Source organism: Zingiber officinale, chromosome 8B, assembly GCF_018446385.1.
Source record: "Zingiber officinale cultivar Zhangliang chromosome 8B, Zo_v1.1, whole genome shotgun sequence".
NCBI lineage: Eukaryota > Viridiplantae > Streptophyta > Magnoliopsida > Zingiberales > Zingiberaceae > Zingiber > Zingiber officinale.
The window spans coordinates 108,217,670-108,229,245 of record NC_056001.1 but is presented as its reverse complement, the minus strand read 5'-3'; the positions used below and the strand labels follow the sequence as shown (position 1 = coordinate 108,229,245).

The 11,576-nt window shown below is 37.7% G+C and overlaps 1 protein-coding gene across 1 annotated transcript; it reads left to right on the top strand.

Annotated features, from left to right (window-relative positions):
• The first annotated feature begins 354 nt into the window (after positions 1 to 354).
• LOC122015951 (patatin-like protein 2) lies at positions 355 to 2,090 on the top strand. The gene is made up of 6 exons (XM_042573062.1): positions 355 to 549; positions 638 to 819; positions 918 to 1,107; positions 1,177 to 1,338; positions 1,435 to 1,737; positions 1,824 to 2,090. The coding sequence occupies exons 1-6, from the start codon at positions 400 to 402 to the stop codon at positions 2,073 to 2,075; spliced, it is 1,239 nt and encodes a 412-aa protein (XP_042428996.1). The 5' UTR covers positions 355 to 399; the 3' UTR covers positions 2,076 to 2,090.
• Positions 2,091 to 11,576: the final 9,486 nt, after the last annotated feature.

Here is an 11,576-nt window from a genome sequence, read left to right as displayed (position 1 = left end):
TATAAAATTAAATCGATCATCTAGGATTAATTGAGTAAGCTGAATAATTAATGCCAACTAAAAAAAATAAAAAATAATAATAATAAAATTTACATGATCTTATCTAAAGAGACCAATTAGACGAAGATCACGTCAAGAAGCGTACACTAATTAAATTATTGGTGGCTTCTCATTTGCACGTGTTCTTTTGTTTTTCAGCTTATGCAATGTACTTTGATTTCATAGTTGCATGATTAAAAAGTCAAGACCACTTAAATTATTGGGCTCTTGCTGCTTCTCTTTCTATATATTTATCTAGATCTCTTTCTCACGATCAATGAATTACAACAGCAGCTAATTTAGCTTCTCAAATTCTATCTCTTTTACTCTTACAAGAACGAGAATAATCATATACACGCCATGGCGAACGATGGAACTGCTCCGGCCACCTCCATCTCAAACCCTCCGCCATGCCTCGGCAAGAGGATCACCATCCTTTGCATCGACGGCGGCGGGATTCGCGGGCTGATCCCCGCGACGATCATCGACTTCCTTGAATCAGAACTGCAGGTACGCATATATATATATATGCAGTCATAAATATCCGATCGACGTACCGAGAGATTCAAGTTAATTATATTACTTCTCGGTGTTGCAGAAACTCGACGGGCCTGATGCGAGAATAGCTGACTACTTCGACGTGATCTCCGGCACGAGCACCGGTGGCCTTGTCGCCACCATGCTCGCCGCTCCCGGAGAGAATAACAAACCACTGTTCGCCGCCAAGGACATTGTTCAGTTCTATTTGGATCATAGTCCTAAGATTTTCCCACAGCCCAGGTTAGAATTATGAATAATTCTTTATATATAAGATAAATTTTTGGATAAGGACGAAGGATCAAAATTAATTTATGAACTTTGCTATTTATTTATTTCAGGTCTGGGTTTTTGCGTCCAGCACTGAACTTGCTGGATGCTTTCACTGGACCAAGATACGATGGGAAGTACCTTCACTCCAAGATTAAAGAACTCTTAGGCGACACAAAATTAAGTCAAACTTTGACCAACATCGTCATCCCTACTTTTGACATCAAAATTTCTCAACCCATCATCTTCTCCACTTATGAGGTAATTAAGAATGAAGATTTTGTAGGTATATAAATGGTGATCCATATTAATTAATGTTTTTTTTCACAGACGGAGGAGAATCCGTTGAAGAACGCTCTTCTGTCGGACATCTGCATCAGCACCTCCGCCGCCCCCACATACCTCCCGGGGCATTACTTTGAAACCCATGACGATCAAGGAACGACGAAGAGGTTCAACCTCATCGACGGCGGCGTGGCGGCAAATAACCCAGTAAATTCACACACACACGCAACTCTAAATGGATATTCTGCTCGTAATTAATCTAGGAGCTAGCTAGTTCTTATATGTGACGTTGATCATGAACAGACGTTATCCGCCATGAGCCAAGTGACGAAGCAGATTCTGAAATCGAACGCGGATTTCGAGTCGTACGAACCGGTCGACTACAGTCGGTTTCTGGTGATCTCGATCGGGACCGGAGCACCTAAACAGGAGGAGAATTATAGCGCACAGATGAGCGCTCGATGGGGCTTGCTCGGGTGGTTGTACAACGGAGGAAATACTCCCATCATCGACATTTTCTCCCAGGCGAGCTCCGACATGGTGGATATCTATGCAGCAGTTGTGTTTCAGGCACTGGACAGTGAAGGCCGTTACCTTCGCATACAGGTACGTATTTAACAAATTATAATTAATCATCATAAAATCGTACCAAATTCATCGATTCTAATTGAAACAAACAAACAAAATGATAGGACGATACTTTGACTGGCGATGCGACTTCTGTGGATAAGTCGACGGAGAAGAACTTGAAGAATTTGGTGGAGATCGGGAAGAAACTGCTGGAGAAGCCGGTGTCGAGGGTGAACCTGGAGACAGGACTTTCGGAGCCGGTGGTGGATGGGAAGGGAGGAACCACATCGAACGGAGATCGACTCGTCAACTTCGCCAAGAAGTTGTCTGATGAAAGGAAGCGTCGGCAGGAGAGTTTGGCTTCCGTAGCGTGAGAGTTGTGGATCCTGTCGATCTCGTAGAACAATCAATAATTAATGTTGTTGGGATTGCACCGATTTAGCAAACTTGTAAGCGTAATCAATTTGTTTAATCTATTCAATGGAAGCACGTGATTATTCTGTAGGACAACTCTGTAGTATATTGCCTCGCTGCAAAGCGTAATGGCTGTGCTGTGACGGAATTACGTAGCTCTCACGTCGGCAAAAATTGCGGTCAAAATGAGGTGGAGGTTGATTTGACCTATGGATCAGGGTTATACTCATCTAGTTGAATTGGCTCAATACATTCATCTCAGAGTTTTAAAATTTAATCAAGTATAAATTTCGACACCAACCTAGTCTCAACTATCAATTTTACTTATGTCTTGATGTCAGTCACTGACACCCCGGTCCTCCGGCTAAGATCCTACCATCACTTATATTTCGGCCTCAATCAACATTCCCTTCAACTCAATCCCAGATCTTGACATCACCTATGTCCTGATCTCAGTCGACGACATCCCTTTCGGCTCGGTCCAAATCCTAACATCACCTATGTATCAACCTTAGTCATCGACATCCCCTTCGGCTTAGTCCCAGATCGCCAATAGTCTACTATAAGGCCACTAAAAATTGATGCTATTTTATAAAAAAAGTGATGATATTTTATCATCCATTCTTATATCGGACCTCCTCTCTGCAAGCCCTGGACAAGGGCGTTTCTCTTAAGAAAAGTGAACAATGACTGCGAATATTCTATGCCACGAGGCACAAATGAATGGAGAGATGGTTATAAGATTGTTAGATCTAGTTCTCTAGATGCTCTCCTACAAATACATGATGCTTGACGAATAGAGAGGCAAATAACTATAAGTACCTTGGATGAGTTTTGATGTGATCAACCGGATTAAGTTAGGTTTTGCATTTTTGATGCTTTGTGTCTAAGTATGCATGAACTTAGGAACATAAGAAGTCAAGTGAAAGATGCAGCTAGCGAGAAGGATGACATGAAAAGTGAGTCGACAGATTCGGTCTATTTGAGGGACGAGGTGCTGTGGAAGAGTACACTGATGGACGAGAAGGATGCATGTGGTGCTTTCGTGGAATGAGAAGTTGGAGTGGAAGACTACTCGAAAAGAAGGCTGGAGTTGTGCTTAGGTAAGCTCAACTCTAGATGGCCGGAAAATCACCCAAGCGACGGGAGTAGAAGTCGGAGAAGTCAACACGAAGTTGACTTGTCCTGGCACCCCGACCAATCTGGGTGCCCAAACCCTAGTACCGAACATGCGCCTCTTTGACTGTTGCGATGAAGATAACTCTTGGAGTCCACGTCAGCAACACTCCAGGTGCCCAGGCGAGGATAAAAAGTTATCATCGAGTCGTTGAAGAGCTATTTTGAAGTAGATAACGCGCCATAGTGGAGGCGCCTGGAATTCACCATATCATCAATGACTATATTTTGACCAGGGAGCTATAAATAGAGTCATGGTCCCTTTCATTCAGGACAACACTTTCTGTACTTTATTTTTCATATTTACAATTCGTGTTTTCTAACGCTGTATGTGGCTTTTCTGTCTCCGACTTTGCTCTAAGAAGGAGACTTTACTAGTGCTTACATTGCCTTAGATTAGTAATCTTCCCGGTTGCAAACCAAGCAAATCTTGGTAGCCTTATATTTATTTATATGCATTTTTTTATTTATTAAATATTTGTCTAACTCAAGTTGAAAGAACGAGAAGGGTATAATCATAACTTTAGGGAAATTCACCCCCTCTCTTGCTAGCCGCATCAGGACTAACAATTGGTATTAGAGCCCAACCGCCTTAGAGGACTAATCACCGACTGAAGTAACAAGACGATGGCTAGTTCAAGTATTCATCCACCAAAGTTGAGATTTTGTGCAATGGAAGCGCTGAATGGAGGTATTTTTTAAAACATATTTTAAAACTCTGTTAATAATTAAATATTCTTTTGTAGTACCCAAAGATCAATATGGAGTAGAAAAGGAAGAGTATCTTTGGAACAAAAAGGAGTAGGCTGACATTCATAGCCAACGACAAAGCGGAATTCCATCTGCTTACTGTACTACCACCCTAAGAAGTCAACCGGATCAGAACCTACGACTCAGCAAAAGAACTTTGGGAGAAGTTCCTGAAGCTGCATGAAAGTACCTTGGAAGCTAAGTTAGCGAGACGGGATATCCTCCGAAATTAGTTAACAAACCTCTGGATAAACAAGGGAGAGAAGGTGGTTCAACTCCATGTAAAAATCAAGAAATTGATCACCCAACTCAACAACCTTAGAGAATTGGTAATGAATTGGGACTCAATCCGGTACTTGTTCAACGCCTTTCCGAGAATACAAGAGTGGTTAACCTTAATAGATGCATACTACATCTCTAAGGACTTGGAGGTATGTATTCTAGAATAACTATTCCCGACTTTCAAATTACACAAGTTTAGATGGACAGGAGTTACAAAAAAAGGAAGATAAACCATAACTTAGCACTACAAGCTATAAAGGACGAACCAGACTCAGAATCATCCCTCAATAAAGACGAAGAAGCATTCATGGTATGAAAAATTTCAAAGTTCTTTAAAACTAACAAATTCAGCAAGTCTCAAGTCAAAAAGCTAATAAGGGGAAGAAGAAAGGTTCGGAAGATTACCCTTTTGATTCCACTACTCCTTCCTCAGGGATACTCATGATGCTTTAGGACAAGGATATAACTTTTCAATCATATATCTTGTCGCTTTTTGTTCATGCTTTTATATTTTTATGTCATGCTTTCGATAAAACTAGATCTTAATGAAATAGAATTGTTTTCTTTGTATGAATTCGTTTTATTCCTAGAATTTATGTGGTTAAGAGAAACAAATTCCTTTCACTTGACAATTTATTGGCAAAGTGGACAAGTCGATCTCCGTTTGATGTGGTTCCTCCCTTCCCATCCACCACTAGCTCTGATAGGCCTGTTTCCAGGTTCACCCTTGACACTAGCTTCTCCAGCAGTTTCTTCCCGGTCACCACCAAATTTTGCAAGTTCTTCTCCGTGCGTGGACTTATCCACCAAAGTCACATCTCCAGTCAAAGTATCGTCCTATATATCATTTAGTCTATTTATCTATTTTATTCAATTAAAATCGATGAATTTGGTACGATTTTATGATGATGATTAATTATTCTGTTAAATACCTGCATGCGAAAGTAACGACCTTCACTGTCTTTTGCCTTAAAATAAGGTATGTATGAGTTATATATATATATATATATATATATATATATATATATATATAAATATATAAAAGAGCTCGATAATAGAATAAAAAAATTTCTAGTTCTTTAATTATATGTTTCTGTATATGATTCGAGAGGAAAAAAATTCTTTAAAATGGGCATATGAAACATAAAAGCAAAAAGAAAATGATGACTAGTTGAGGTTGAATTTAAACAAAGTAAAATAGCCCAGGTGGAAAAATCTTGTAGAATAGATTTTATCACTTTTATATTGAAAAATGAGCCCCAAAGTTATTTAGAAGAAGTAATCTCTCCTGACGGGCCTCACTTGCATCTGAGATAGATTCTATTTTGTAAAATTACATTTGAGAACTTGTGGATCTTCCTTAGGAGAGTAAATCGCTAGGTTGCAAGTAGATCTTCAATAAGAAAATGAAATCAGATGACACAATTGATAAATACAAGGTTAAGTTGGTAATTAAAGACTATCGACAATGAGAAGACCCTGAGTACTTTGATACATATTCTTCAGTATCAAGAATAACTTCCATTAGAGTATTATTGACTATCGCCACTCTATGAAATCGCGAAATACATCAGATAGATGTAAAAATTGTTAGTATAATTTGCACTAATTATCTAACTCAGGTTTTGATGAATGACAAGTTGATTAAAGTTAGAATGTTTGTAGTCTAATTGTTTTACTAAGTATGCAAGAGTTGATGTGTTTGAAGGACCTAACACCAGGCTGAAATCCAGATAGGTCCATGGGGCCCAATATCTGGTGGGAAATCCGGTTTGGTCTGCGAGATCTAATAATTAACCGAAGTCCAGTTGGGTCCGCGAGACCTAACAACTGGCGGGAAGACCTAGTGGGTCAAAGTTAAGTCAAATGATCGTTGTTAGTAAGTGGAAGTAAGCAACTAGAGGAGAGATCCAGTGAGGACGTGTTCCCAGTTGAGGGAACTGTAGGCGTCAGTCCAACTTAGGTCCATTTCGAAAACCTAAGTTGAGACCTTGACTAGATCTTGGTCTCGGAGAGACATGATCTAATTACTACTTTTATCTTATTAATGTTGTGCTAGTTCTATTTTGTAGGATAACTATTTTTTTTATTTGCATGGAATATTTTTTTTTTTACAGGAAAGAGATGTTGGTTGCTACTCGGAAAACCTAATGGTTCCACTGTACAAAAATTTTGTACAAAGGTCTGAACCTTTTCCTAGCTACCATGTGTTCTTTTAAATTAAACTTGGATCGCCTGCGGAACTTAACACGTTTGATCCAAAGTTTAATCTATTTGTTCTTTTAGGTTTTGACTTGGATCTCCTGCGGAACTTAACACGTTCGATCCAAATAACCTAAGTTATTAATTCCATTAAATATTAATTTTCATAATTGGTTCCCAGTACTGACGTGGCGAGGCACATGACCTTCTTGGATATGAGAGCAACCACCACCGACTAGACAAAACCTTTTAAGGAAAGCTAATATTTAATTTCCTAAAATAACTTTAGCTTAACCGAAAGGAACAATCAAATCACAAGGAAAAGAAAAAAAAAAGAACACAACATCGAAAACAAATTCGAAATACTAAAATCGTATGCCTCTTGTATTTGGTATTTTTACAAAAAAAACAAAACTAGTATGATGCGGAAACAACTACTAGTTTTACCTTTCATTGAAGAAAATGACCTCTTGATCTTCTACCGTATTCCTCTTCTAATCTCGGACATTGTGTGGGCAATGATCTTCCGAGACGAGAACCACCTAGCACCTTCTTCTTCTTCCTTCAAGTTTCGGCCAAGCAAAAACTTCCAAAGGATGAAGAACTTTTTCCACCAACCAAGCTCCAAGGGATGCAAGCTTTCTCTCCTTCTTCTCCAAGCTAGAATCCGGCCACCAATTAAAACTCCAAGAGCATGAAGAGGTTCGGCCACAAGATGGAGAAGAAAGAAAGAGAAGGGACCGGCCACACCCAAGGAGAAAAAGAGAGGAGAAAATAATAGAGTCGTTAGCCATGAAGGCACCTCTACCTCCTCTTTTATAATCCTTGGTTTTGGCAAATAAGGAAATTTAAATAAAAACTTCCTTAATTCTTTTGCCATGAAAAGGAAAAATTTTAATTAATTAAAATCAAAATTCTTTTCTCAATTTCAATGGCCGGCCACATTAATATTTCCAAGCAAATAAAATTTTAAACACAAATTAAAACTTCCTTATTTGCTTCCGGAAATTTATAAAAATTTCTCAAATAATTTTTCCCTTCATGGTGGTTAATAAAAAGGAAATTTTATAAATTAAAATCTTTCTTTTAAACATGTGGATAAAAAGAAAGTTATCTTTAAAAATTAAAATCTCTTTCAATCTACAAATAAGGAAAGATATCAAATCTTTTCTTAATCTTTTGTAGAAACTTATAAAAGAGAATATTTAATTTTTAAACTCTCTTTTAAATCATGAACATGTTTAAAAAGGAAAGTTTTCTTAAAATTTAAAATCCACCTTTTAATCAACAAATAAGGAAAGATTTCAAATTTTTAAACTCTCTTTTAAACATGTGGATGATTTACAAATAAGGAAAGTTTTTACTAAAAATTAAAACCATCCTTTTAATCTACAAATAAGGAAAGAGATTAATCTCTTCTCTTAATATTTTGTAGAAAGCTATAAAAGGAAATTTTAATTTTTAAACTCTCTTTTAAATCATGATATCCACATAAGAAATAATTTTAATAAAAAACCCTTTTAATATTCTAGTGGTCGGCCACCTAAGCTTGGGACCCAAGCTTTGGCCGGCCACCAACTTGGCTCAACCATTTGGTCTTGGCCGGCCCTAGCTTGGGTTCCAAGCTAGCTTGGCCGACCCCATTGGATGGGTAAGAAGGTGGGTATGTGGTGGGTATAAATCTCTATATACAAGAGGCTACGATAGGAACCGAGAGGAGGAATTGGTTTTGGTCTCCCGATGAAATTAAGCATCCCGTGTTCGCCCCGAACACACAACTTAATTTCATCAATAATAATTCATTCAACTAAAGAACTATTATTGAACTACCGCACCAATCCCAAATTACATTTTGGGCTCCTTCTTATTATGAGTGTGTTAGTCTCCCTGTGTTTAAGATAACAAATGTCCACTAATTAAGTAAGTTACTGACAACTCACTTAATTAATATCTAGCTCCAAGAGTAGTACCACTCAACTTCATCGTCATGTCGGACTAAGTCCACCTACAGGGTTTAACATGACAATCCTTATGAGCTCCTCTTGGGGACATTTTCAACCTAGATTACTAGGACACAGTTTCCTTCTATAATCAACAACACACACTATAAGTGATATCATTTCCCAACTTATCGGGCTTATTGATTTATCGAACTCAATCTCACCCATTGATAAATTAAAGAAATAAATATCAAATATATGTGCTTGTTATTATATAAGGATTAAGAGCACACACTTCCATAATAACTGAGGTCTTTGTTCCTTTATAAAGTCAGTATAAAAGAAACGACCTCAAATGGTCCTACTCAATACACTCTAAGTGTACTAGTGTAATTATATAGTTAAGATAAACTAATACCTTATTACACTACGACCTTCCTATGGTTTGTTCCTTTCCATCTTGGCCGTGAGCTACTGTTTATAATTTATAAGGTACTGATAACATGATCCTCTGTATGTGACACCACACACCATATTATCTACAATATAAATTAATTGAACAACTACATTTATCATAAATGTAGACATTTGACCAATGTGATTCTTATTTCTAGATAAATGTTTATACCAAAAGCTAGGCTTTTAGTATACATCCTAACAATCTCCCACTTATACTAAAAGACTAAGCTGCTATATCTGCTACCATACATCTGATTCCCAACCCTTCAACATGTCCACCAAAAGCTCTTGCCTTAAGGGCCTTAGTGAAAAGATCATCTGATGCAATCTAGGCAGCAACAACTTCTCCTCGTTTATACGATTTCTCTTATTGGGTGGTACTTGCGCTCTATTGTGTTTACTTGCCTTATAGACTCATGGTTTTTTCGAGTTTGCTACTGCACCACTATTATTACAATAAATTGTAATAATTTTTGGACAAACCAGAAATCATATCTAAGTCTATCTTGAGGTTATTAAGTCATTCAGCTTTTATGACTACCTCAGAGGCTTGCCATATACTCAGCTTCTATGGTGGAGTCAAGAAAAACACCTATGCTTATCACTCTTCCATAGTTATGACTTTACCTCCTAAAGTAAACACAAAACCCCGAGGTTGACTTACTATTGTCCCTATCCGATTGGAAGTCAAAATCCGTGCAACCCACAGGGACCAAATTAACTGCCTTGTAAGCTAGCATATAATCTTTAGTGCCTCTAAGGTACTTCAATACATGCTTTACTGCAGTTCACTGTCCTTGTCCAGGGTTACTTTGATATCTGCTAACTATGCCCTTGGCAAAACAGATTTCTGATCTCGTGCATAGCATACATTAGGCTTCCGACAGCCGAAGCATAAAGAACTGCCTTTATTTCCTTTATCTCCTTTGATGTCTACAAAGACATATCTTTAGATAAAGTTACTCCATGCTAAAAAGGTAAGAAACCTTTCTTGGAGTTTTGCATGCTTAGAATGAGCAAGAATTTTTCCGATGTATGAAGCTTGGGATAAGTAAAATACTTTTTTCTACATTCTCCCAAGTCATTTATATCGAATTGTTTGGACAACCATACCCTTACTTCTGACAACATTTTGATATTGTTTCCAACTACCAAAAATGTTATCTACGTATAGTACAAGAAATACCACCATGATTCCATCACACCTTATGTATACACAAGACTTATCCGGTTACTAAATAAATCCATAGGTCTGGATTACTTTGATAAACCGGATATTCCAAGACCTTGAAGCTTTGCCTCAGTCCATAGACTGATTGAGCTTGCACACAAGATGCTCTTAGCCCTTTGCAATGAACTCTTTTGGTTGCTTTATATGGATGCTTTCTTCAAGACTTCCATTAAGGAATGCTGTCTTGACATCCACTTGCCAAATAGATAAAAGAATCCGGATAGACTTAAGCATGGCTACCAGTGAAAAAGTTTCCTTTTTCATCAAGCCTTGCTTTGAAAGTTTCTACCTTCCTGTCTATCCCTCTTTTCCTATTATAGACCTTTTTACACCCAAAGGCTTTTACACCATTTGGTGGTTCTACAGGCTTCCAGATTTTATTAGAATACATATATTCTAATTCTGTTATTCATTATTCTTTGCCAAGATGCTGCATCTTTATCTTGGAGTGCTTTGTCATATGTCCGGAGATCAGGTTCATGTCTTCCAGGGATCGAGTCCAAAAACTCTCCCAAAACATGAATCTTTTTTAGTTGCCTAACAACCCTCCCACTACGACGAGGCACTTTCTGCAATTGTGTATCATTTGTGATACGTGTTGCAGTTTCCTTGTGGTATCTCATCTTATACAGTTGGTACTAGATTAGACATGTCTTTTATTAAGAACAAATTTACTTATGGGCTTATGGTTCATTATATAATCCTCTAAAAATCAGTCATTGATGCTAACAATGACCTTCTGATTTTTAAGACTATAAACCTACTTTCGTTTCTCTAGGATAACCCATAAATAAGTGAATTTCTATCCAGCTTATCATTGTCTCTCTTCAGCATATGTGCTGGACTACCCGAATCCAAATATGCTTCAAAATAGGCTTACGCCTATTCAGCAATTCTATATGAGTAGAGAGTTCTGACTTTGGAAGGAACTATGTTCACTTTCTTTTCCAGAGTATATCCTTAAAAGGAACTTGGTAATTTTCTGAATAACTCATCATCAATCTAATTATTTCCATAAGAGTCATATACTTTCTTTCCACTACACCATTCTGTTGGGGTGAACCAGGTGCAGTTAGTTGGGAGTGAATCCCTACTTTTGATAAGTAACTCCTAAATTATCCCAAGAGGTACTTGCCACTACGATCTTACCATAGTGTCTTGATACTTTTACTTTGACGTTTCTCCGCATCAGCCTTGTACTCTTTGAACTAATCAAAGTACTTAGTCTTGCGGCACATTAAGTAAATGTATTTGTATCTTGAATAGTTATCTATAAAATAGATGAAATATTCGATACTACCTCTTGCCTGGATAGTCATAGGATCACACAAATCAGAATGAACCAATTCAATATATCTTTGGCTCCATACCCCTTAGACTTAAAAGCTTCTTGATTATTTTTCCTTCCAAGTAAGACTCGC